Genomic DNA, 27,319 nt, shown 5'->3' with positions numbered 1-27,319 from the left:
TGTCTGTGTGTGTTTAAATTTTGTATCATCAGACTGATACCAAATTTTAATGCTTTTTTAATTCAAAAGACAAAACCCATATAAGCACACAAGACAGGGGGGATTGCTATGACACTTTTTAGCATTGCTCTCATGCCTATTTTTGTTTATTTTTTAATTAACAATTGGATTGTATTGGAAGAAGATAAAACAATTTCATTCTTCTGGGTGATGATGCAGAGACTCATGTTAATGAACTTGAAAATGGTGTTGCTTCGTGTAATTTGAAAACCAATCAGGTGTTTCCTGAGCTACTAGTTGTCATGTTGCGTTCATGTTCACTTCCTGATTTCAGTGTCTCAGATGTGCCTGGCCACGAAAGCACTCTGAACTAATTGCTAAAGAGAAGCAACAACCTGGGGCGTGGCGGGATCACCTGTACCGTTGTTTGATCATAGCACTATGATTTGCTTTTGATGTCTGTCTCTAGTGGTGTGTTGTCTGTTGGCATGCTTAAAGCACATGTCCATTAAAATTCATTTTTGTTCCTTTTATTTTCATTGTTTCCTTGGTTAGTGATTCATTCATTTGCATAAACATTAATTATCTCTGCATACTGGTTTGGGGTTTTCTCTTTCCTTCTAACTCCAAAGAAAAAATTTTTGCTGCAGAATTTCCATCAGAAGAGACTTCCCTTGTCTTCACCTACCTTGAGATGTGGTCAACTCTGATAAATGACAGCCCTTTATAGATAAACCTCTGCCCACCCAAGTCACTGCCACTAGTGGTTTTCAAGTCAAAGCTGCAGCACTAAATTTTTTTCAGCCTGGTGTCTGTACGTACTAACCCATGTTTCTCTGCACTTACACCTGGCTCAAGCCTTCCACACCGACTCACACTTGCTCCTCCATGAGTTTCCTGAGAGCTTGCTAGAAGAGATGTGTCAACTGTAAGACCCACTCAACATTCTTTTGACTTGGGTTTTGCTTTGGTTATTTCCCTTCCTGCAACCTGCCCTTAACAGTGAAAAGAGAAGCCAGATGTAATGGGATATACCTGCCGTCCCAGCTGGCGAGGGTCAGGCCAGAGGATTGGAAGTTTGAACCCATCCTGGGCAATATAGCAAGACACTGTCTTAAGAATGAAGTGAAAGGAGAAAGGGGAAAGGAGCCTATTGCTCATACCACATCTGCAGGCTGTTGCTTGCAAAGCCAGGATAACTAAGCACTCTGTCCCCCACCCCACCCCACCCCACCCCCGTGTCTTTTTGCCCTAATAATATATTTCCTATATTGGTATGAGAATAGAGAATTTTAATCAAAAACAACCTTAAGATTCTGTAGTCTCTAGTCACACCCTAAACCTTGATGCTAATTATGATAGATTACATAAGTTTATAATTCCCTGCACTTTTGCCAAGTTTTCATTACTGTTTTCCCAGATACTTAACCTTGTTTAAAATGAAGCACTGTGCCCATCCATCTAGATAAGACCTAAGCAAGAGGGTTGACAGATCTGAGTGTTCAAGTGGTGGTGGCCAGTTTACCTCTTACACTGCCAAGGTTGCTGCTAATTGGGTGTCCCTCTGACTCTGGGCAGCAGTGGTGGGGGATTATAGCTAATGACTGTGCCACTGATACTTCCATGTTTGTCTGTGTATGAGGGGTGCAGGTTGTCTGTAATCTACTAAAGCATCAGCCACACCCAGCTTTAGTAACTTGCTAATCCATGCCCTGGGTATAGCAGCCAGAGGCTGCTGCAGTTAATGGTACACAGTTGATGGTACACAGGCCGAAAACGATAATGAATCAAGACACTACTACATTTCCAAAGCCGAAAAACCGTGTGGGTTACAATTTAAGTGAGCTTGGGAAGGAACGCTCCTGAAGACGTCTCCAGACTGAAGGGTCAGAGCCGCTGGAAGCCTGGCTGTCTCTGGGCGCTCGTCTCAGTGCAGCAAGGCACCGTGATCAACCACCCGTGATGGGGAAGGCCCTGGTTCTGTCTTTGTTTGGGGGTAAATAGCTGTGTGGTGTTGAGTGACTGTGATTGGCTTTTCCAGCTCCTTTAACAAAAACTACAACCCACTCACGATTCAACTTGGGCAGATGTGGTTCAGTTGGCATTTGTTGACTTGCCTCATTTCCTTCCAGCTCTTAAGTTCCAAAGGCTAACGGGGATGGTAGACAGGAAATGCATGACTGTTGTCCTAATTTCTGCATGTGTTTATGGTGGTATTTGGAGGGGGGTGGGAGAGAAGAGCCAGGGAGGGAGCCTCTTTCAGAAACCAGAAGTGTTCCCTTGTTGCATCTGGGGGAATGCTGTGTAGTTCTGGTAAGATTGTCTCTCCGTCTGTCTGTGAATGCCCTTTTGCTTCTACTTCAGCCCTTCTGGTGATACCCTTGGTTGTAAGGTGGCTGCTGTATAACGTCCACTCTCATATTTAATATGTGTGATTGTTACCATTGTCTTTGTGTTTTAAAGTAACTGTAAGAGGAGATGATCTGAGCTACGTTAGAGAAAATGGAGTGATCAGAGGAGTAGAGTGCAGTAAAACTCATACTGGCATTTCGCTTTTCTCATTTCCCCGCAAGTGGGCGGTCATTAATCCATTCCCACCTTCTAATGTCCTTGGCGTCCAGCTGGCTTTGCGGGGTGTGCAATGGTTTTACTGTACTGCCTCCATCTGTGCCAGGCATTTATACACAGCCACGTGTGCGAGTCAGAGCGTATGTGGTCATCCCTTGCTCTCGGGGTTCGCTGAATGGCCTCTCCGATGTCCCTAGATGGCAGAAACCACGGACACAAATGAAATGGTCAACGGTGCTGCAGAGCAGAGAACAAGCTCCAAAGAGTCCAGTCCCATTCCCTCTCCCACCTCTGACCGCAAGGCCAAATCTGCACTTCCAGCCCAGAGTGCTGCCACCCTGCCAGCCAGGACACAAGAGACACCGGCGGCCCAGATGGAAGGCTTCCTCAATCGGAAGCACGAGTGGGAGGCCCACAATAAGAAAGCCTCGAGCAGGTAAAGGCAGCACCGTGGAAAGTGGGAAGGGGGTCACCCCTACAGAGGTGGCCCAGGGCCGTGCGGGGTCCGCCTTCACAAGTGCCAGAGCTCTGCCTTTCCCTGGTTGCTTGCTGGGGAGAGGAGGAGAAGTGGTGGTGTGTGGGCAGGAATAGCAGGAATGCAGCCTGTGGCTCTTCCGGAAGTGAAGGGCTCTTGTGGGGTTTAGCATTCCCCGCACTCACCATTTCTCCAGACGAGTCTTCACATTATCATCTCGCACCAGTCTAGTTTTATTATTTAGCTGATGAAGTGGGGCTCTGATGGATTATAAAAAGTGTATTCTTTAAGACATCTAGTAAATGGCAACGCTGAGATGAAAATCACATCTAACTCTAAAGCTTGTGTGCTTAGCTGGTCAACCAAATGTCTTATGTATACATAAGACATCCACTACATGGGCTTGTGCCATGTAAGGTCTGTAATGTATTCTAACAGTTTGCCATACCACTGGAGCACACCTTAGTCTAACTCTGCCAAGGGTCTCATGAATACTAGTGGTCCTGGGTCTACACTCTTGATAGTGGCTGAACCACAGAAAGATGGCGCTAAGGCTGGGGAGGTTTGCCTGAGATTAAGAAGCCTTGTCTGTGCTCCTGGGCATCAGTGAAAGCTGTGAGTGAGACATGTGACAGAATGGCAGCTTGCTTGTTCCCTGACAGCTGCTGCTGAGCCTTACATGCTGTCCCAAAGGCTGCATGGGTGTGGGTGAGGGATTATTCCATATCAGTTCCGTATGTGAAGATGATTTTCATATGAGATTCTGGGTTCTTTTAGCAGGTATGAGACAAAGAACTTTGATTTTTTTTCTCTACCACACTCACTCAGGTCCTGGCACAATGTCTATTGTGTCATAAATAACCAAGAAATGGGCTTCTATAAAGATGCCAAGAGTGCTGCTTCTGGCATCCCCTACCACAGTGAGGTCCCTGTGACTTTGAAAGAGGCTGTCTGTGAAGTGGCCCTTGATTACAAGAAGAAGAAGCATGTGTTCAAGCTAAGGTGAGCATTGTCACGTGTTTGCCCGGGTGTGTTCATCTCACCCTGGGCTGATTTCCCACAGAAGCACTCTACAGGTGTCCTTCCTCCTGTCATTCTCGGTCCCTAAGAAAGTGAGTGTCCAGTTTGCACACGACCTGGTGAGACTCGCTGGGTTCTGGACCAAGGCAACACTCGCCTGTGCTCAGCTGTGCAGCTGGACTCGGGAAAAGGAGCCTTCCTTTCGTGACCTGGAACATTCTGTTCCCTGCACTGCTGGTGGGCTTTTAACGTCTCACTATAGAATGGAAGCTTTAAAAAACCATTTGTGCATACTGAGGAATTACCATTGTTTGTTCCAGAGAAAGGTACTGTGAGTTGTCCCAGAGCCTGAGGAGACAAACAGGAAGTACTTAGCTGAGGCAGGCCGTCCTCCCCAGCTCTTCCCACGCTTCTGCTTCTAAACGACTCCTCCTTGTGGAAGACACCCCCTCACGCCACATCTACACCCCATTCTCCTTGTGTTTGGAAATAGGCAAACCATTTGTTTCTCAAGCCTGCCTGCACCGATTCTCTCCTCAGACCCCACATGATAGGAGGAAAGGGCTGACTCTCTGCAGGTTGTCTTTTGACCTGCACAAGTGCACGTGCACACACAGATTTTTAAAATACCTTTTTAGTGTAAAAGTAAAACATCTTGCTGGCTACTGATTGCTATATTCCTCTGGGATCTGGTAAGCTGTCCCTTAATTGGTCTGGGCCAGTGGTGGCACTAGGGGATTATGGTTGGAGTTGACATGGTTCTCCTGAGGGCCATAGATACAGACGTTTTGTCAGAAGAGTTCCAGAGAGCCTGGCCCCTTAACTGTTCTCTCTTAGTACACCCTCCATGGACCTCAGAGTCAGTCCCTACTGCTGCGCCCTAGTGCTGGACATGCCTGTGTCACGCTGATGGCCTCCCAGGCATGACTGCTTTTCATTTTTATAAGAAAAATCTAGGAGACATTTTCTGTGTCGGTTAGTATCTCTAGAATTTGCAGATGTGGGAGACATAGACCCAGAAGCTAGAATTTCAAGAGAACTCAACTGTTTTTGAAGAGTTTTCTCTTGAATTCCTTTCTGGTCAGCAATTAAGAGTCCAAGTGGCATTTGCCCTCACAAAGCCAAGCCTTCCTGGGGTTGGGGCTTTTTTGGTCCTTCTGTTGGATTAAAGCACCAGATTGCCTGTGCATGTTGGTTTGATCTGGTGACTGTATGGCTTCTTAATGACCAGGGGGCTGTCACCAGGCCTGTGCAGTTAGTGGTGCTTGTAACTCTATTGGCATTTCTGAGGTAAATCCCATGGCCTGCTTGTAACTCACACTAGGCAAGAGTTGTTTGTTTGTTTTTTAACTTTTTAACATAAAATTGTTACCTACACAACTGTAAAATGTCATTTTCTTGAAATTACAGACTAAATGATGGCAATGAGTACCTCTTCCAAGCCAAAGATGACGTAAGTTACTGCTTAGTTTCATTTTCTCAGATACTGAAGAGCATGGAAGCATTGTGGGATGTCTGTCTGGTCTCCACAGTCACCAACACTGTGCCCCAAAGCAGCAAATGTCATCTTGCTGTCCCTCACCCAGGGAGGAAAGCTAGTACAACATCTACTAGGTCCACTGGCGCCTAGGAGCAAAGATCTTGCCTGCTATTCCTTGTGGGTCAAGGTGGCCCAGGACAGGTGCATGTCCTGATGGCCAGTCAGAAGCCTCCACACTGTATTCACTGCTGTTCACTGCTCCACCTGGGAGAAGAGAGAGGTAGCTCAGTGATGACATGTGCAGCAATTTAAATTTGAAAAGGCCCCTTCTACCAAGAGAGATACCCTGGAAAAGAAGGTGGGGGGGCACCCTGTAAGATAGCTTAGCTGGTAAAGGGTCTGCTACCAAGCTCAGTGACCTGAGTTCAATACACACTTCATATAAAGAGAGAACCGACTATGAAAAATTGTCCTCTGATCTATATGCACGCACACACGCACACGCACAAATGTAAATGAAAAAAAATGGTTTTTTGTTTTGTTTTAAGGGAGGAAGGGAGAGTTGTTTCTAGGGTGAGAATGATCTCTCACAGCCTGAGACTAGTCTTCTAGCTCCTGTGGGTGTGTAGAACTATACCCCAGAGGGACCTGTGGGTGCTGTAGCACTCAGCTCCTCCGAGAGGCTGAGCCATGTCCACTCTTTGGTGTTGATAAAGCAGAGATGCATTTAGGAACAGTGAACCTGGTTAGAGGCACGGCTCCCAAGGTAAGCCCTGAACACCTCATGCCCACCTCTCTGTCCCTCTGTCCAGGAGGAAATGAACACATGGATCCAGGCCATCTCCTCCGCCATCTCCTCTGACAAACATGACATGTCCGCCAGCACCCAGAGTACGCCAGCATCCAGCCGGGCGCAGACCTTGCCCACCAGCGTCGTCACCATCACCAGCGAGTCTAGTCCCGGCAAGAGGGAGAAGGACAAAGAGAAAGACAAAGAGAAGCGGTTCAGCCTTTTTGGCAAAAAGAAGTGAACTTCCCTCTCGTCCTGCCCTTCTGATCTTTTGAGTGAGAGTCCAGCATGCAAGCTCAGACCAACACATTACTCTGTGCCTAATGTTCCTCCATGTAGTTGATTTTTTTTTCCTTCTTTTTTTTTTTTAAATAAATTTTTTAATTTATAGAGTATTTCTGAGGGTGGGGGAAACATACCTAAACACTTTATCTCCAAGTTACAAAAGTTTGAGGTTCAGAGGAAAGGCCAAATTTTTTTTAATGAAATTATATAGATTAGATCTCAATATTTAAACTGTTCCTCAATTTTGTGAGGCTGTGTTGGAAATAACCCGCCTCTGATGCTGTTGGTTTGCAAGGCAGCGGTGCTTACACAAATATTCTGTGCTCTCCAGAGACGATGGACCGATTTCCTGACACTATTCTCCATTCACTTCAATGGTTACCCTGAGTCTTGACTATTACAAGTGCCCACGATGGGTATAACCTTTATTAAACAGATTGTGTATTATGATCTCTTGCTGCAGCCATAGTGCAGCTCCATGTAAACCTACAGGCCAAACCATTTGTATCTGGCATCACTTACTAACACGTGACATGCGGCTTTTCTGCATCAATTGCTGTGACAGTTCAGAATGTCGGTATACAAGAAGGAATAGAAAACTGGTAAGGTTTTAAATAATCTGTAATTTCAATCTTTTTTTCTGAAATACATTATATTGTATGTTTGAGATAATTCTAGTACAAAGTATAATAAAACTAGATGTATAATAAACCCTTTAAATCATTGGTAAGTGTATAAGTGGAACTGAAGCATTTACTGGACAAAGTAATGTTACTCTAATGGTTACTTGCTTGTGCGTGGCCACACTGTTATAATTTGCTTCATTACCTTGCTATTTGATACATAGTGTGCATTTCTCTGTCACTGTAACTATTGTAATGACAAATTTTCATCTTACTGCACAATCAAAATGGCATTGATAAGAATGAACTCCAGAGTCTGAGCCTGGACAGGGGGTGGTCGCTCAGGCCTGGTGCTCCATCGTACGACCTGTACCTCTCAACTTTTGCCCTATCTGTTAAATATATGCTATGTCATTAAATGCTTTTAAATCTAGCCTAGTGACTTAATGGGTGTTTTTCCTCTCCTGTGCATGCATGCCTACTAGAGAAATTGCAAGGGAAGAAATACTAAACAGAAAGCATTATATGATGAATATAGACGGGTTCCTCTGTCACATTTTGTGTGTGTGGCACACCTGGCTTTGAAAGCTGTAGCAAATGAAGAATGGGTAGGAGTATCGAGTGATGACACATGCAAATTTCATATTTTATAGCTTGTTGTAGCCTTGAACCCTGACATTAGGGATAGGTAAATATTTTCTGAAAAAGAGTAAGGGGTAATATTTTAAACCAGGCAAATCTGTACTGCGTGACACCCCCTCCCACCCCCACCCTCCGTTGCTTCCCCCTTGTAGAACAGAGGCCATCCCTGGTAACATGCAAAACAAATGGGCATGGCTGTCTGTGTTCCAGAAACCCTGCATGGTGGGGAACACTGGAATTTCATAGGTATAGTATGGTGTTTGGTACAGCCTTAGGAGTGGCTGGTAGCTTTCTCCCTGTCTGGAAGGCAAGCTGTGCAGCTCATGTAGCACATCCCTTGTCTCTGGACCTGCAGCCAGCTGCTTGCCTAAGACACCCTGGTGTCCTCCACTGGGAAATAGTCTTACAAACAAGACCAGAACCTTGAGTTTGAAGAATGCTCATTGATGGTGCTAGGCCTTAGCTAAAGAAAAAAATAGCTTGAGTTTATATTTGAATTTAAAATTGGATTTTAGGAGCCGGGTGTGGTGGCGGCACGCCTTTAATCCCAGCACTTGGGAGGCAGAGGCAGGTGGATCTCTGTGAGTTCGAGGCCAGCCTGGGCTACCAAGTGAGCTCCAGGAAAGGTGCAAAGCTACACAGAGAAACCCTGTCTCGAAAAAAACCAAAAAAAAAAAAAAAAATTGGATTTTAGGCCGGGCGCACACCTTTAATCCCAGCACTCGGGAGGCAGAGCCAGGTGGATCTCTGTGAGTTCAAGGCCAGCCTGGACTACCAAGTGAGTCCCAGGAAAGGCGCAAAGCTACACAGAGAAACCCTGTCTCGAAAAACCAAAAAAAAATAAATAAATAAATAAATAAATAAATAAATAAATAAATAAATAAATAAAATTGGATTTTTTTTCTATCAATACTTTTCTGTATTCCATCAGAATCTTTTTTTTTTTGCTTTTCTCAGAGATACAGGCGGCATAAAATTAGAATATCTTGTCATTATTGATTTGCTTTGCCCCAGTGTATACACATGACCAGGGTACAACTGCTGAGAACATACAGGCTTGTTTGCTTGTGGCACGGTCTCAGTGTGTTGGATAGATTGTTCTGACCTCAGGGCTTCCTTCTGCCTCAGTCTCCCAAGTGCCAGAACTACAAGGCACCACACCCAGTTGCTTTTTAATTAAGCCTTTTTACCTACAGTATTTGAAACCTGGCATGCAACTGTAAGAAATACAGTTCCCTTTGTCTGCTTGGCCCAGAATAGTGTCCTGGAGACTTGGAGACAGAGCAGCAGCATCTCCATGAGGGTCCCTCCATCCCTTCACATCTGTTTCCACCTCTACCTGCCCTTTAAACTCCTGACGATCACCTGACTTCTCCCTCGAGAGTCGTACAGGGTGGTAGAGCTTTTTAGGGTTGGCCTTCCTCAGCACAGTCATCTGGAGGTATGTTAACGTAATGTCCCGCCAGTCAGTAGTTTGCTCCTTGTTGCAGCTGAGTGGTTTGCTGTAGTGGACGTGCCATAGTGTATTTAGTTGTTAACTTACTGAAGAGCATTTCTCATTGGGACACTTAGGAATACAGCCATGAGCATGATCATTTGTGAGGTTTTATTGGAGCAGATACCTTCCAAAGCTACCTGGGAGAGCTTAAAATCACTTTTAGATAGTTTGCTGAGTAGTCTCCATTTTCCCTTTCAGTCTCACTTTTGGGTAGTTGTTACTGTACCTGTAATACCTGGACAAACGGGCCCCATCTCCCATCCCTAGCCCTGGTTCCCTCTTCCCACAGGCTGCTAGGGAGCCTGTGCAAGCCTAATGGGGAACGGGATGCTCATTTTTGACTGCTGCCTGACTGGTGGCTGTTAGGGTGGGTTTGTTGACTCTGGAGTTGTGTATCTAACTGGTCCAACTACTGTGTTCCTTAAATCCCTCTGGTTTCTGAAACACTTACCCTTAAAGCGTAGTTTCTCCTTGAGCCCCTGCCTTTCTTTTCTTTGGCCAAGTCTTTGGGGTAAACACATAAAGGAAGAAATAAATGTGTGCTTTAAAAGGGTTTCCAAACTTTAAATCCAACTTGAAGAAGACAGGCTACCCCCTCAATGAAAAAAAGGGGGCGGGAATAGTTTTCAACTTGTAAAGGACAGCTTCCATTGGCCTGGCTGTGGAAGGGCTTGCGTTGTCCTTGACCTTTGGCTATGTTTCTGAGAGATCAGACTTTTAAAAGAAGGATTTCACAAAGTAGAACTAGACCTGGGTTTTCTGTTTGGGGTTAAGTTGGATGGTTGGTTGAGACAGAGTCTTGCTTTGCAGCCTAGGCCTCAAGCTGGTGACCCTCCTTCATTGGGTCCTTGAGTGCTAGGATTACAGGTTTATGTCACTACATCTGGCTCTTTTTGGTTTAAACTAAGGACCCAAGATGACTAAGGTATTTCCATTCAAAGAGAAGGCACCACCTAACCCTGGTACTAGACAGCCAGGCTAAAGTGAAGGCAGTATGATAGGATTCACACTGTTCCAAAGCAATGCCTCGTTTTGAGTCTTCTCTGACTGCTAGCTTGGCATAGGACTTCCCAAGCGCTTAGGGCTCCTGAGGCAGTGTGTCTGAGGCAGTCTTGGTTGTGGTGTCTCTTTTAAATCCAGCAATCAGTTTCCTTTTGTTCTGATCAAGGTCAAGTCTCAGCAAAAAGCACTAGGCAAAGGGCTGCACTCAAGACCAATGCCTGCTCCTTGCTGAGCCATGAGTCATTGTGTACCTGTCCCCAGACTTCCTGGAGGGTGGATGTGATGGAGCCACAAGAGGCAACTGGGCTTGAAAGTTTCCCTTTGGCCTTCACTTGTCCCTTCAAATATTTGTGGCACTTTGGAGACCTATTGTCTCAAGTGGAAATGGAGGCAGTGGAATACGAGCAGTTTCCTGCAACTCAGTCTTTAAAGAGAAGGGATTTTATATTACAAAAACACAAGGACTTTATGGGGTATCTGGGTAGGGTGGAACCTGGGAGAGTTCCCCAAGGGACAGAGGCCAAGCACTAGCACATCCCCCAGGAGCATCTACTCAAAGTGCAGTTGCCCTTTTAGATTGGCTCAGTGAATTAATGTCATTGTTCTTCCAGCTTACTTTTCTAAGGGAAATGGTTGCTCAGTGTTTTAATCTCCCATCCAAGAATTTCATCTAATCTTGTATAATATTAGAGGGACCAGCCTTAATATTATACATCTCAGGGGCTCAGGAGAGAGAACTACTAACAGCGCGAGGACTATTTTCAGGAAATAGAATCTCAGCACACTGAGCTCTATAGTCCACTTTAATTCCTCTGGGATAACATCCTATATACACAGCTTCAGTTCTGTTCTCGTGCCTAGCTTCTATCTTGCCTGATTTCTCTCTGTTTATCTACTGCTCCCTCTTAATTCTCTCGACTTAATTCTGCCTCATCTAGGTCCTTTTCACCTTGTTCTTACCCAGCTAAGACTTTCCCATCTGACTCTTCCTCATCTTCCATCTCGTCCACATGTACTCTCTTCTGGCCCTTCAATCTCGTTCTTCCCCATCTCAGTTTGTTCCTCTCAAGTTCTTACCCATCTAGTTCTTCCATTCTCTTTTCTCTTCTCTGTCCTCCGTTCTCCCTAAGTCTCCCCAGAATCCAGTTATATCAAGCCCCTGGTCAAGCAAGGTCACCAGGCTTGAATTCTACAGGGTCGTAAAGGCAGATAAGAATTTTTTCCTCCAGCAGTGAGCACCAGGCTTCCTTTAACAATCCAAAATGGGAGTGGTAAAAGAGGAGGTCAACTGAGTGCTAATGACCGGTTAGCATATCACTGTTAGTCCTTGAAAGTGGCTAAGGGAGATACCTGATTCCAGAGAAAGCTTTTCCTGAGCCTGTTCTCTAAATACCTGGAATGTGTATGTCCAGAGAATGATCAGTCCACACTGTTAGCCCTTCTTAGGGAAAAGTCAGTTGGGAAAACTATGAAGGCACACATGATTTTCATAACAGAATACAGCTGATATATAACAAGCCAAATAACACCAAAAACTCCTTGGAATTTGGCTTCCTCTGGAGGAATTCTCTGATCCCTCCAGGTAGTGACTTTACCATAACCAGCTGAGTTCTTGTGATATATTCCTGCGGCCCGCAGCAATCTAAGGCAGAGGTTCTCAACCTGTGGGTTATGACCCCCTGTGGGGGGGGGGGGGTTGCAGTTCTTATATCCTGCATATCAGATATATTACAATTCACAACAGTAGCAAAATTACAGTTATAAAGTAGCAATGAAATAATTTTATGGTTGGGGTCACCACAACATGAAGAACTGTATTCAAGGTTCGCAACAGTAGGAAGGTTGAGAGCCGCTGCCTCCATTCTAAGTCTACCCACTTAATGAAGAGGGCATAGAGTGTGGTTTGAAGCTAGTACATGATACACAAATCTGGTGCTTTCTTGCTGCCAGCTGTTAAACATGCCTGCCACATCTTATCTTGTGGGTTGTAGGACCTTGTTCCTGTGTACTTTATCTTAGTTTACACCTTACCTTCTGCTCTTTGAGAGGAAAAAAAAAAATAGGCTTTGAGACCAGGATGGTTAAACTGGGATTCTCCTGCCAGCCCCATGACAGGTAACCCCCATTGCCTTGGCCAAGCACCCACTGTGTGGCAGCCATTCCAGAAGAAGCGATGCTCAGGAGCTTTAGTGCCACGCTCCTTACTGTGCGGAGGGGAGGGCAGTGCGGGGTGCAGGGCTGGGATTCAGAGGTGAACACACCATCCATGATTCAGTTCTGTCTACCCGGTGGTACCTTGCTCTTGAACACATTTGCCAACAGACTCAGGGCTGCCCCCTGGCATTGCAGATCCTAAAAGTGCCCCTTTATTTTCCAACTGAGATGCTACTTTGGGCCACACCTGGCTTGGGAGAGCAGACACAGGTCACCAAGTAGGAAGGTCTTCTAGTGGACCCTGCTCCTGTTGCTGCCACCTGCAAAGCTCCCTGCTCCATCAGCTGTTGGAGGAATACTTCAGACACACTATAGGTCAGCAGGGAAAGAGCTGATGGGATGTATGTTTACATGTGGGGCTGGAGAGACAGCGGAGCAGTTAAGAACACTTGTTCTTAACTCAGGTTCTGAACTCAGGTTCTCAGCACCCACACCTGGCAGCTCATAACCAACTCTAGCCATAGTTCCTGGAGATTGGACACTCTTCTGGCTTCCACAGGTACCAGGCACACATGTGGTGCACATATACATGTTGGCACTCAAACATACACAGAAATCTTTAAAATTTACACATTAGCAAAATCCCTGCCAAAGGATCAGCAAGAAAAGCACTGGGCAGGAAGACCCTCAAATTGAGAGTCAAGAAAAATGCCTGTCTCCCTTGCTTGCTTCCGCTGTACCTACTAAGCACAGTGCTCTTTGGTGAGCTCTGGTTTATTGTGTTCCTGTCCCAGCATAGATGAACTGGAAGGTGGCAATGCTGGGGCCATGAAAGCAAGTTTTGAAATAAGGTCCTCCAAAAGATACTGATAATTTTAATCTGTTCCTTTTGAGAAGGTCCTCATGGATTTGGGGGAAGCTGTTGACTCAGGTATGACACTTGCTGAAGAGGGCATTGCAGAATTTGGAGAAGAGGCAGAATGTCCAACATGCCTCAGGAGGGGAAGAATTTAAATTACAGGATAGGACCCTAGTTTGCAGAGATGAACCTGTCCTTTTAAATTGTGGCATTTAATATTCCCATCATCTATCACCATTGGAGAGGAGAGGGAGGAAGAACCCTCATGCGGCAGCACAATAGATGCCCCCTCAGGTCCTTGGGTTCTGGAGCTAGAGGAGGGCCTATATACTCCATTGCAAGGTTTGTGTAGCACTTAGAGGCCAACCAAGAGGAGTGTCATGCCATGTTGGCTGTGACAACATTTGCAAGTGTTAGCTGCCAGTGCATGTTTGAGGTCTCCCCTTAGCCATCACCCATACTGTGTAACTCATGTGACTTCGCAGTGATGCCGCAGTCACTGAGTGTTGCTGGGTCTAAGAGCAGGACTGCCACCACAATGAAAGGAAGACATCCAAGCCAGAGCTGCTGGGCAAAGACCATAGTATCGGAAGCTTTGACAAGGCCTTCTTGATCTTATGACCAGTCTGTCCTGCTGCCTCTTCACTCAGTGTGTTATGTCTAGCTTGGAAGGAGGATATTTGTCCTGTTTGTCACTGGCCTCTTGTGCAGGCCTAGGCTCTGTGGATGTGGAGTTGAGCGTAAGCATACCATACAGGAGATGAGCTTTGCTGAGAAATGAGCTCAAGCAGAACTGAGCTTACAAGAATAACCCATAGGCCACTCAGCCAGTGATGTGATAGGGAACTGAGCAATTTGGCTCTATTTGTTTCCTCGCTTCATTCTCAAACAGTGACTTTACCTTGCTAATAGTTACTGGTAACACTGTCCATGATGCCATGCCAAGCTGCATTATCAAAACCTTACTGCAGATGAGGTAACATTGATGAGGTAGCAGGGGAGGGACATACAGCTCAACATTTTGTGCTTGTACAAATAACTCCAAGGATTTAGAACTCTTGACACCCTCTCCAGCACTCATTCTCAGTCTGACTGGTACCTGCTGGGTTCTCTCCTGCTTCTCTGAGCTGAGAATCAATGGCCTTGAAACTAGTGTTAGCAAAAAGAGAGCTAACCTTCTGCCATTTCCTTGATTGAGGGCCTTCTTGGAAAGGGCCATGGGATGGTTTAAATCTGGAACTGGCACTCAGGCTTTAAGCTGTTTGTGACACTGCTTTGAAGGATCTGGAGCCTGGCTGGGGGAATTAGATCTCTAGAGATGGGGCCTTTGGAGGTCAGGGCCTGCCCCTCTGGTTTCTATCCATTTTCCCTGCTTCCAAGTCCCAGCCAAGTGAACAGCCATAGTTGACACTCCTGCCACAAGAGACTAAAACTAGTGCAGTCATGAAGCAAAATTAAATTCTGTCTTCTGTTTCTGTTAGATGTTGCTGTGATAACATGGGGAGTGACGGATACAGACCACAGAACCTCTGCTGTGCTCACTCAACAGCTGTGCACACAGACTGACTGATCTTTTTGTAGACAGAATATCACTATAACTTTATCATTATATGATAATCCTCCTCTTTCAGCCTCCCAGGCCAAACCTAGGTTCATGTGTGTGGTGTGGTATGTGGTTATATGCAGATATATACCACATACTCATGTATGTGGTAGCCCATGGACAACCTCAGGCACTGTCACTCAGGTCCTGTCCACCAGCCAGCAGGTGCCCATTGTGACACCATAACTTTTTTTCTTCCCAGAATTAACTGAACTATAGGTGAATTTTAAATATCAAGACATCTGATATCCCCAGAAAATCTAAATGGGAAATTCTTTTCTAATACGATAATAGAGCTGCCCAAAAGGCCATGTTTGAGTTAAATATGGAATCAAGGGCTCTTTTATCCAAAGAATACTTATAAAATTATAATAAGACTTCATTCAAATTTGAAATAAAATACTATGGAACTTCTTCTTCTTTTTTTTTTTTTTTTTTTTTAATGCCGAGGATGGAAACCAGTGCCTGTGACATGCTAGACGGGGGCTGTACACTGAACACCCCGCCTGCTAGAGATACCTCTAACATGAAATAATGTGACCTGGGAGAAGAAAACCAACCCAACAAGCAGACAGGAGTGGTGCTGAGAGATAAGAACGAGGTTTTGTTTAAAAAATTCACCTCTGCTCATAGACAGTTCTGACAGATTCTCAGTTTGAAAGTCTGGGACTGTTTTTGAAAAATATACTTTAGCTGAACTAAATGGCAAATAAACACACTGAAAGAAGAAATAGCCCCGAGGAAAATGACCATGGTGGGAACCACACTAGGCTCTTGTATTGATGTAATCAATGGGATATAACAGCCAATACAGAAATAGATGCTATTCTAACCAAAAGTAAAAGGAAGGCCACAGGATCAATGGAAGAAGGAAAGTTTCAATGAATGCTATAAAGAAATTTTGCAGGTTGGAGAGACGGTTCAGTGGTTAAGAGCACTGGCTGCTCATCCAGAGGACCCAGGTTCAATCCCCAGCACCCACATAACTGCTCAGAGCCACCTGAAACTCCAGTCTCAAGGGAACTGATGCTCTGTTCTAGCCTGTGAGGACACCAGGTACACACACAACACAGACCTACATGGAGGCAAAACATCCATACATACAAAAGTAAATTTAAAAGAAAATTGGCTGAGGACTGAGGAGATGATGGTTCAGCTGAGAAAGTGCCTGCTGCACAAGCATGGGGAAGTTTCATTCCCGGGACTCATGCACAGAAGCGTGAGCACAGAGGCGCATGCCTGTCATCCTAACCAGGGCGGCAGAGGCGGCAGGCCTTCTGGGGCTTGCTGTCAAGCCGTCCTGACCAAATCAGTGTTTCCACGTCCATGAGAAACACAGTCTCAAAACATAAGTTAGATAACTCCTGAGGTTGAGCTCTGGCCTACACACACACACACACACACACACACACACACACACACACACACACATACACATACATACACACACACACACACATACACATACACATACACACACATATACACACACATACACACACACAGTCACACACACATACACACACACACAGTCACACACATACACACACAGTCACACACACATATACACACACAGTCACACACACACACGCGCACACACACACACACACACACGCACATGCACACACACACACACACACACACACACACACACACATTTGGATGATCTTAAAACTTTAAACCCTCAACTAAAATTGCCCAGAGAAGTGAATTAAAGTTTTGAAAATAAAAATATGTCAAATTAAAATAAGACATAGTGACAATGTTCTTAGCCTTCAGATGGAAGGAATGAAAATGAGTATATAACACCTAACACTCTAAAATTCACTAAGGCAACAGTGTGGTGGTGTATATCTGTAATCTCAACATCTGGAGACTAAAGCAAGAAGACTGCCATGAATTTTAGACCAGCCTGGGCCACAGAGTGAGTCCAGGCCACCTTGTACTATAGAGTAGCACCATGCCTCAAAAATAAATGATAAAATGAAATGAAGCAAAATATAGGTGTCAGAGGAAAATATTTCCAGAACAAAAGACTGTGTGTGTGTGTGTGTGTGTGTGTGTGTAAGGTTCTTACTACGTAGACTAGGTTGATTCTATTGCCTCAGCCTAGCTTCAGCCCAGATAGTTTCCAACCATTATTGATACTTTTAGAGCTGGTCCTGGTGATGCATGTCTCTAATCCCAGTGCTTGGAGCATTAGGATCAGGAGTTCAAAGTCATCCGCAGTCTACACATCAGACCAGCCTGGGCTACATGAGACCCTATCTCAAAAAAGACATTTAAAATTATCATCACCATCATTTGTGTGTGTGTGTGTGTGTGTGTGTGTGTGTGTGTGTGTGTGTGTGTGTGTGTACTGTGATGTATTGGGTGTGTACATACCATGCCATACATGTGGAGGTCAGAGGAAAACTTCTGAGAATCAGTTCTCTTCTTTCACAGTGGAAGTTCATAAGACTGTGTAACAAGCACTTTTATCTGAGGAACCATCTCATCAACCCTTAAAAATTATTTTTCAAAGAAAATAAGTGAGGACACTATGATCTCAGTACAGGAAAAGACTTCAGTTGGATATGTTAGGGTTTAATCTTGAGGAAAATGAAATGTGTGCACACAGTCATGCTTCCCAAAGAGAAATCTATTCAGCACCATGTGTCATTATTAGGGCAAGCTAATACCATGTATCTCAGCTGTCTGTTTCTGGGTAAGAAGCCACTGTAACGTAGTAGCTAAACATTATTTCGTAGGACTCTCTGTTCTATTATAGTGACTGAAGTTTGCAAGATGTGTTCAGCAGGTGGCTGGAATATTCAAATGGCACTCATCACCTAGAATCTCCAGCCACTTGACCTTTCCCCCTTTCCCCCTGCAGTGGTGCAGCTCCAGGATGAGGTCTTTCAAGAGGACAAGAGCTCATGTGCAAATGCATGTCAGGCCTGTGCCCTCACCACACTCGATACTGTCACATTGGCGACAGTAAGCCTCCTTGTCAGTTCCAGACAAGGGCTTGGAGACCTGAGAACATGCATCCCAGAAAGACTGCACCAAAGTAACACAATATCAAACACTTTCTGTTTTGTTCATAAGGATGGTTTTACTTCCCTCTGACAAAACCGTGAGGCAGAAGCAGCAAGATAATGAAATGAGGGCCAGAGAAGACACACAAAGTTTCTCTGACTTGAAAAAAAAATCAATCCTCTTCAAACTTTAGAGTACATAAGTAATATGGACTGTGAGGTGACATGTAGAAGCCATGGCTTGTTTGCACAGTGCTAAGGGCCAAGATCAGACCTTGCTCATGTTAGGCCTTGCACAGTTCTAGCAAGGATCAGTTCCTGCCGCTGAAGAAAACAGGCTTCACCTTCTGGGTGGATCCTTCAGACCATTCTTTGCTCAGAGTCTAGGGGAACATAGAACATGGTTGAACATTAGAAAGGTTGAGAACCACTGGGCTAATAGTTCAGCTCTTATATTAACTGACCCAGAACTGTTGTTTATTTATACTTTAAAAGAATGCTGTGTATTTAAGTGAAGACTTTTATTTTCAGCATCAACAACTGGGCTGTTGGTACTTGAGCTGCTCTTGTCTTAAAGACATGATCCTGTGTCGCCATCTTCAGGAAGAGACGAACATCTGCTCTGTCTTGCAAGGCTTGTTAACAGATAAACAGAACTGAAAAACTACGCTTTGCAGCAGCCCCATCTTTAAAGAGGACCTAAAAGCCACAATTTTGGAAAAGACGAGCATTCCAAACTGCAGATTCTGACTTTTTAAGGAAAATTTGGGGACACCTCCATCCACATTCTGTGTTGTCTTTGCTGTCAGGGACCCAGCCATGTCTCCAGCAGACAGTGAGGCTTATGATAAACACTCATTAGTAGATACTTTTCTCCTTGTATTCCAAAGCAAATCCATGTTTACTCTACAGCTTTGCAGACTACCTAGAATTAAGCCAAACTCCAGGTCAGGCCTAGACACTTACCTTTTCAGGGAGGATAATTAGTTTTATCCCAGGCCACCAGCCTTTAGGATTAAAAGCTAATGACCTTTGATTTTCATGGGCCTAAAGAAAAAACCTTTCCTGAAAGGTTACTTTTACTCCTTTATAGTTCCCTACTGTTTGTAATAGGGAAAGCTGCTGCAAGCCGCAAAAATATACAAAGTAGGATTTCAGCTGATTATGACAAAGCTAATACCTGGAAGTAGCCAAGGGCCTTCCAGAGGTCAAGCTGAGGCTCAAGGAGCCTTAGTGATATTTGGCTTTTGATTATCAGCCATTTCCTGCTATGAGTTTCTTGTGTGCTATTGTAGCTTTTCCATCATCTATTGGGCACCTTATCACCTCTACTAAAGGAATATTTAGATAATCTTCTGCGCTGACAGCTATGCATGGCCAGAACCCCAGTTCAAATCTCCCTGTAATTATTGTCATTGGCAGTATCCAGCCAGGTCCATCCCCAGATGGAGGAAAGTACCTTATCAGAGATACCTCTGTACTCTCTAAGAACAGACTTGAGCGTCCAGACTACCTTTTGAGAAGGTCTGGTGGATGTGCCAATTAAGTTTAACTACCTCCTTTCCCAAACCTTACCTCTAGTTCCAGATCTCCCTTTAACTATCACCAGAGGTATCTAGCTGTACACAGGTAGCCTAGCAACCGAGCACACTTCCCCCAACCCTGTAGAAAAAGGGCAGATAGCTTGGACAGATAGAAGCCACAGGAAAAAAGAAGACAGTTTTATTTTCACCCATTGACGTAGCAACTTATAGATTCTTAACATTTTCTACCAATCATGTTTAAAACTATAGTTGAGCACATAAGATCTCTCTTCTTAGATATTACCCAAATTTAGCCTTTACTTAATTCATTAGTCACTTCCCCTTTGGGTTGCAAATGATAATTAACAATTACTGCCCCTCTATATGATTCTTATCACCCCTCCTTTTGACCCTGAAGCCTGACAATCATTGCCTGAGGAAACTCTTACCTGCCTTTATGACCACACAGGAATTCAAGCCTGGTGACCTTGCTCGACCAGGGGATTGCTATTGCTTGGGTTTATAACTGGATTCCTGGAGACTTAGGAGGAACGTGGAGAACTTAGAGACAGAGAATGGAGAGGGATAAGGAGGATTTTGACCAAAGAGTACTTGCAGATGGAAGATGAGGAAGAGTCAGATGGGGAAGTACTAGCTGGGTAAGAACAGGGTGAAAAGGACCTAGATGAGGCAGAATTAAGTCGAGAGAATTAAGATAGAACTTAAAAGGGAGCAGTAGATAAATAGAAATCAGGCAAGAAAGGAGCTAGGCACGAGAGCAGAACTGAAGCTGTGTATATAGGATGTTATGCCAGAGGAATTAAAGCAAGTGGACTATAGAGCTCAGTGTGCTGAGATTCTATTTCCCGAAAATAGTCCTCGCCATTTGTAGTTCTCTCTCCTGAGCCCCTGGGATGTGTAATATTAAGGCTGGTCCTTCTAATATTATACAAGAGAAAGCAAGGTCTTTAAGTGCTGCTGAAAGGAAGATTTGGCCATTGGCTAAGGGCTGTGAAAAGTAATTGATCAGTGTATGGGATGTACTATAGTTTGGATATGGAATGTTCCTTCAAGGGCAGTGTGGGATCTGGGAGAAATTGGAGGGGTTGTATATGATCAAAATATATTGTATGCATGTATGAAATTCTTGAAGAACATATAAATAAAAATTTTTAAAAGAAGGTATTAGGATGTCCATATATCATATCTTTAAAGCATCTTTGTTTTTTATGAATTACAAGGTTATTTAACATACTAGCATATTAGAAATCCCCATACGTAATGTACTGTTATCTATACTAGTGGGTTGCTTAATGATGGTAATTCATTCTGAAAAATCATCACTTTATAACTTTGGATGGATAAGTCATGTCTTAGCATGGCTCCTTCATGAAATCATGCGATGTAGGAAATATCAGATGCACGAAGCTGCAGCCAGCAAAATATGACACATGGTTTCACATCAAATTATTATCTTATAAGTAGAGGGAGACATTCTAATATAATAATGCAAACAACAAGCCATTAAAACCATCATTTGTCGTCATTATCAACATATATCATTATATGCACTGCATATAATGGTGGACCCAAAGGAGATATGTTTGCTTGCTCTGGCCTCACCACAACAGGAGTGAGGGACTGTGCTGTGACAGTACGATGGCTATGATGTCACTGGCACAAGGAGTTTTTCATCTGTACTATAGTCTTACAGCATAGCCATCATATTTGTGGTCCCTCCTTGATAAAAATGTCACTGTGTGGCACATGACTATTTATACATCCCATCTCAAAGACATTTTCTAATGAATTTGAACACAAATAGTTAAAATATGTGCTGTGCGTGTCTATCCTCTGAGCCAAGCAACTGAGATTTTGGAGAGTTCAGCTGTGCCCCCTATCAAAAGGATTGTCTACCGGGGGGGGGGGGGTGGGGAGGGGTGCTTAAGGAGAGCCTGCTCCAAGGCCACCTCCAGGGTAATGCAAGAAAATCCACAAAGGCCACAGGAGCTTAGGAAAAATTCTTATCTATCTGAGGGTATTTAGAAATAAGTTTTCATCTATGACTGGTGAAATAAGGAAACACACATGCTTTCTGAGGTTAACTTTCTCTTTTACTTCATCTTAGAAATGGCCTCTGACTCTTTCTGTCTCCACACTGCTACATATCTCCAAACATTGCATACAGCTACAGACCTTTACATACATTCATTTTTCACATGGCTACACATCTTTCTTTTACATACATTTCTTTTCTACATCTCTTTTCTACACAGTTTCATCTTCCTTGTCTCCACACAGTTACAAATCTCCACACTGCCACAGCTGAACATCTCATTCACACAGCTCTCTCATCATCCAGCACTTCACACAGTTCCTAGGCACAGCTCCTCTGCAGAGCAGCAGCTTTCACACAGCTCTCTCTCACTCACTCACACACCTTTCTTTTACATTATTCACTTACTCTTTTCTCATTCACTCTTTCACTCACACATTTCCTCACACTTCTTATGCTTCTTCATCTCTCACCCAGCACAACACACACACACACACACACACACACACACACACACGCACGCACGCACGCACGCACGCACGCACGCACACGCTTCACTCACATTCTTATAGCAGCTCTCACAGAGCTCTACACAGCCGTCTCTCTCCACACCGCCTCTGCTGCTCTCTCACAGCCAAACTCTGGACAATTTTAAGTTACATTTTCAAGGCCCTGCCCATTCTCAAAACACAATGTAAGTCATGTAGTTTCTTTTAGGCTAGTAATGCGACATTGACCCGTGCACGTAGCTCTAAGTTGGTGAGGGGTCCCAGACAGTAAGTAAACAGTTGGCTGAACCTTGAGTGGTCAAGGTACATGCAGAAAGAGAGCTACTGCAAGGAGCCAATCTCAGTGTAAACAGCCTGGCCTTGATTTAGCAACAAACAACACCTGGGAATTAGTCTTTGTGTATATTCTGTAGGGGAAGCTTCCTCTGTTTTGGACTTGTTCTAAGGTATTTGCAAAATATGTAATAGGCTGTCTTTGAGACTGAGAATACTGTTACTTTCCTGTGCCAGTAAAGAAGAATATTCTGGTAATATTTCTGTTCATCAGAATTATACAGCTTAAGCAGAAATCCACAGCTAAATGTGTGCCCAGAGATGTAAAACACATATCAAAGGGTGGTGGAGAGTACCCCACAGCTGTTCTTATTAGGGGGGCATAGTAGTGGCACCCGAGAAAGTTGTAGACAGGAAACTTCTGTGGGATGTTCTGTATGGCAAATGTGTTGCTCTGATTGGTTAATAGATAAAATACTAATTGGCCAGTAGCCAGGCAGGAAGTATAGGCGGGACAAGGAGAGAGGAGAATTCTGGGAAGTGGAAGGCTGGGGCAGAGCTGCTGCCAGCCACCGCCATGAGAACATGTTAAGATACCGGTAAGCCACGAGCCACGTGGCAACTTATAGATTAATAGAAATAGGTTGATTTAAGATATAAGAATAGTTACCAAGAAGCCTGCCACAGCCATACAGTTTGTAAGCAATATAAGTCTCTGTGTTTACTTGCTTGGGTTTGAGCGGCTGTGGGACTGGCGGGTGAGAGAGATTTGTCCTGACTGTGGGCCAGGCAGGAAAACTCTAGCTACAGAAAACAACTGGTTTCTATAGCCAGTGACCCCACAGCTTTGCCAGGTGGGGGTCCCCATCAGGGAGTTATATGTCTAGTGAGTCAACTTGTCAAACACTAGTTGTCACCTGCTGTATACTCCCACAGCCCTCGGCAATTGTCCCAGCTGGGCCTTTTGATTGTTTCCATCCCCTCATGGAAGGTTAGGGAGGATCACAGGGCTCCCTACCACCTATGTGCAACTCTGCCTTAATTGCATGTGGTCTTGGGGAGCAGCTAGAGTACACAGGCCATGGAAAACTAAAAAGGGTCTCTATCTATGCACCTATGGGAAATCCATTATCACTGCTGGGCAAAAAATTCTGTGCAGCCTTTGTGGGGGAGGAGCACCCATACCCTGTAGGTGACCCCTTACCAAGTCTACAAGTCCAATAAACTCACTGGTTTCCTAAAGAGAACTTTGGTGGAATCATGCCTTGGTTTGTCATTGGGACCTTGGGAGGAGGGGTAGGTATTGTTTACATCCTCCTGGGAAGGAGTTTAGCAACAAAATGATTTTTGGAATCAGAACTAAACTTACAGTTTAGCTCTCTCAATTACAGATGATGAGAACTTGATATATATTTTTATTTTTACTTCTGCTTTTTTTTTTTTTGAGACAGAGTGTCTTTATATAGTCTTGGCTGTCCTGCAGCTCGCTCTGTAGACCAGGTTGGCCTCAATCTCACAGAGATCCTCCTGCTTCTGCCTCCTGAGTGCTGCGATTAAAAGTGTGCATCACCACCACCCACTTAAACAGATTCTTTAATCTTTAGAGTCCTTATTTCCCTTTTCATAACAAGGAGATAAATAATAGTATGTTTGCAAGGCTGAAAAGTGGATGAGTAGTATGTAAAGCAGTTAGGACTGAGTTCAGAGTCTTTGACTGATTGATGACTAGTTGGTTCACAGTTGATGGCAATGCAGAAATTCCCAGGGTTTTTGTGCTAAGTAAACACTCTACTAATAAACCACACTCTTAGTCTCTTAGCTTAGAAAATATTAACAATTCAGTAAATAAATACAACTGGCTCCATGGGCATGAAATCTATGCAGTAGTTTGTATTTGGTTAGTCTGTGCTGGCAGTCTTAATAATCTTTTGATAAAGGTGCTGCATGTTTATTTTGTAGTATGTACACATTATGTGTAGTGGTACACACTATGTACTCAGGCCTAGTACTAAGGCTAGTGCTCGCTGCTAAGTTGGCATCCAGGTTATTTTGATTTAGAATCTAAGTGTGTACTTCTTGGCTCCATAACCATTTATGTTTCTTTAGATCAGAGAAGATACATTTTCATTTTAACTCAAATTGCTTCTAAGAAATAATTCATAGACCATAAACTACAGAAGGTTCTAACTTAGACATTTTCAGGGTTCACAAGATTAGTCCGGTAGTTTAAAAAAAATGTTTTATTTTCATGTTGTGGTGGTTTGAATAAAAATGGCCCCCATGGACTCATAGGGAGTGGCACTATTAGGAGGTGTGGCCTTGTTGGAGGAGTGTGTCACTGGGGCAGGCTTTGAGGACTCAGATGCTCAAGCCAGGCCCAGTGAGACTTACTTTCTTCCTGTTGTCTGTGGATCCAGATGCAGAATTCTTAGATCCTTCTCCAGCACCATGTCTGCATGCTGCCATGTCCTTCCACGATGATAATGTACTGAACCTCTGAAACTATAAGCCACCCTTTATAAGAGTTGCCAAGATCATGGTGCCTCTTCACAGCAATAGAAACCCTAGGATGTATTTGTGCTAGCGTATATACATGCATGCATACAGAGAGGCCAGAACAGGTTATCATGTGTCCTTCTATATCACTCTCTGACTATTCTTTTGAGGCAAGGTCTCTTCCTAAACCCGGGGCTCACTTTTTCTCAGTGAGGGTGGAAATCAGCAAGCCCCAGCAATCCTTCTGTCTTTCTGCAGTCCTGGGTCACAGGTATACATAGAGTGCCAGCTTGTTAAGTGGGTGCTGGTATCTGAACTCCAGTCTTCATGATTTCTCAGCACACACTCCTAACCACTGTCCATCCTTTAGCTTCTAGCCCAGTCTTTTAAAGAACCCCAGGCTGTAAGTGAATGGCCCTGATGCCACCTATCCGCCCTACTTATGAGTAGGTCTCTTTAATGGTGTGCTGGTTAGTTTTTGTCAACTTGACACAAACTAGAGTTACCTGGGAAGAGGGAACCCTAATTGAGGAATTGCCTCCAACACATTGGTCTGTGGACATGTCTATGCAGTATTTTCTTGGTTAATGGTCTACATAGAAAGGCCCAGTCTACTGTGGGAGGAGCTCTTTGTGCAGATAGCGCTGATTGTATAACAAGGCAAGCAGAGCAAGCCAGTAAGAAATATTCCTCTATTGTCTCTGTCTCAGTTCCTGCTTCCAGATCTTTGATGAGCATAGTTTAAAAAAAATACCTTATTGACATGTAAAAATAGTTTACTCAGGAACCCCATTGTACTCAAGGGTATAACTGATAACCAGAACCTAGTGACATCACTCACTGAAGACAACCAGATACAGGTCTAGAACTCCACAATGCCCACTGGACAGTATATAAGCAGAGACCGAGAGCAATGCAGTATTCTTCACATCTTCAGGACTACTGGAGAGATGCCACCTTGACCTGCCCTGTGGCTGCAGAGTCTCACCTGGGATCCTGACTCTTGAACTGAAGACTATTGTGAGAGACTAGACCTGACCTTTGGCTAAGATACATCACACAGGTGAGCAGCCTAGGGGAGATAGGCTTAGAACTGTAGTAAGGAACTTAAAGAGTGTGAACCCTCTGCATAGTATAACTTTTGTTATACCAACTACACGTACCTACCTTCTTGCTCACAATAGTTGGCATAGTTGGCAGGATCTTAAATGATCCTTAGAGAAGGTGAAATGAAGGTGGCTTCTTGTTATTCCAAAGGCATCCCCAGACTTGCCCCAGGGAGAAGGGTGAATTCCTGACTGCATGACATCCCTCCACAAAGGTAAGGGCTTCTTGTTATTGGTTATTTTTGCCCTTTTGGGGTGCCTTCCATTCAGCTCCCAAATAAACACAGAGGCTTATTCTTAATTATGAATGCCCAGCCTTAGCTTGGCTTAATTTCTAGCCATCTTTCCTTAGCTTATCCCATCTACTTTTTGCCTCTGGGCTTTTCCCATTCTCTTACTGTAAATCTTAATCTTATTCCATGACTTGCTGGTTGTGTAGTTGGGTGGCTAGATCCTGATCTCCTCCATCTTTTTTTTTTCTTCTCCTCCCAGATTTCTCCTTCTATATTCTCTCTGCCTGCCAGCCCCACCTCTCCTTTCTCCTGCCTTGTTATTGGTCAGTTCTTTATTAGACCTTTAGGTGTTTTACACAGGCACAGTAACACAGCTTCACAGAGTTAAACAAATGCAACATAAGCAAAAGTAACACACCTTAAAAATAATATTCTACAACACTTCCCCCTTTTTGTCTAAATAAAAATGAAAGATTTTAACTTTAACATAGCAAAACTATACACAACAAAAGCAGCTATCAAGTAAGAATTAACTTAAAATATTCTGTCCATTTGTAGTTAGCATATTCAAATAAAATAATGCATTATCTATCCTATGTTAGCGAATCCAAAGTTTTACATCTAACTTACTTTCTATCATAACTAAGAAAAAGTGCACTTATAACTACCTAGTCTTCAAATCCATCAAAGACCCAGAAGGATGTAATATTACTTAACAACAGAGACATCTGGCTGCCTGGACAGTCACCCAAAGTTCCTCTGCAATGTTGGGGCATCCATCTTCAGTCTACAGACCCAAAGTATCTGGCAGACTTTTCAGTGAAACAGGAATTTTGAAGGACTGTCCTGCCTTGTTCTGGCAAAGTTCAACAGTCTTTTTCCTGTGTGCCCTGCATATCCAGTCTGCACACTACATTGTCAGCAGTCAAAGGCAAGAGCAGTTTCTTTGCCCAGTGTTTAACCTTGCCACAATGAAAGCAAACTCCATAAGGAGTTTCTTCAATGTCCATCATCTTTTCTGAAGGAAATTGATGCTGCCAGGAACAGATGTGTCTCATTGTCATGAAAAACTTTAAGTTAACAAGACATTTAAAATGCCATATT

The 27,319-nt window shown here is 44.0% G+C and overlaps 1 protein-coding gene across 3 annotated transcripts in view; it reads left to right on the top strand.

Annotated features, from left to right (window-relative positions):
- The window catches only part of Sptbn1 (spectrin beta, non-erythrocytic 1), a 174,996-nt gene extending 167,322 nt beyond the window's left edge, over positions 1 to 7,674 (top strand). For all 3 annotated transcript variants that reach the window (XM_006993194.4, XM_015986682.3, XM_006993195.4), the window contains 4 exons: positions 2,766 to 3,004; positions 3,872 to 4,045; positions 5,474 to 5,516; positions 6,356 to 7,674. In XM_006993194.4, the coding sequence (XP_006993256.1) occupies positions 2,766 to 3,004; positions 3,872 to 4,045; positions 5,474 to 5,516; positions 6,356 to 6,574 (675 nt within the window). In that variant the 3' untranslated portion in view covers positions 6,575 to 7,674. The remainder of the gene's footprint in view (positions 1 to 2,765; positions 3,005 to 3,871; positions 4,046 to 5,473; positions 5,517 to 6,355) is intronic.
- Positions 7,675 to 27,319: the final 19,645 nt, after the last annotated feature.

This window comes from Peromyscus maniculatus, chromosome 10, assembly GCF_049852395.1.
Source record: "Peromyscus maniculatus bairdii isolate BWxNUB_F1_BW_parent chromosome 10, HU_Pman_BW_mat_3.1, whole genome shotgun sequence".
NCBI classification, from domain to species: domain Eukaryota; kingdom Metazoa; phylum Chordata; class Mammalia; order Rodentia; family Cricetidae; genus Peromyscus; species Peromyscus maniculatus.
Note: the sequence above shows the minus strand (reverse complement) of the source record. Positions and strands in the feature narration are given on the sequence as shown.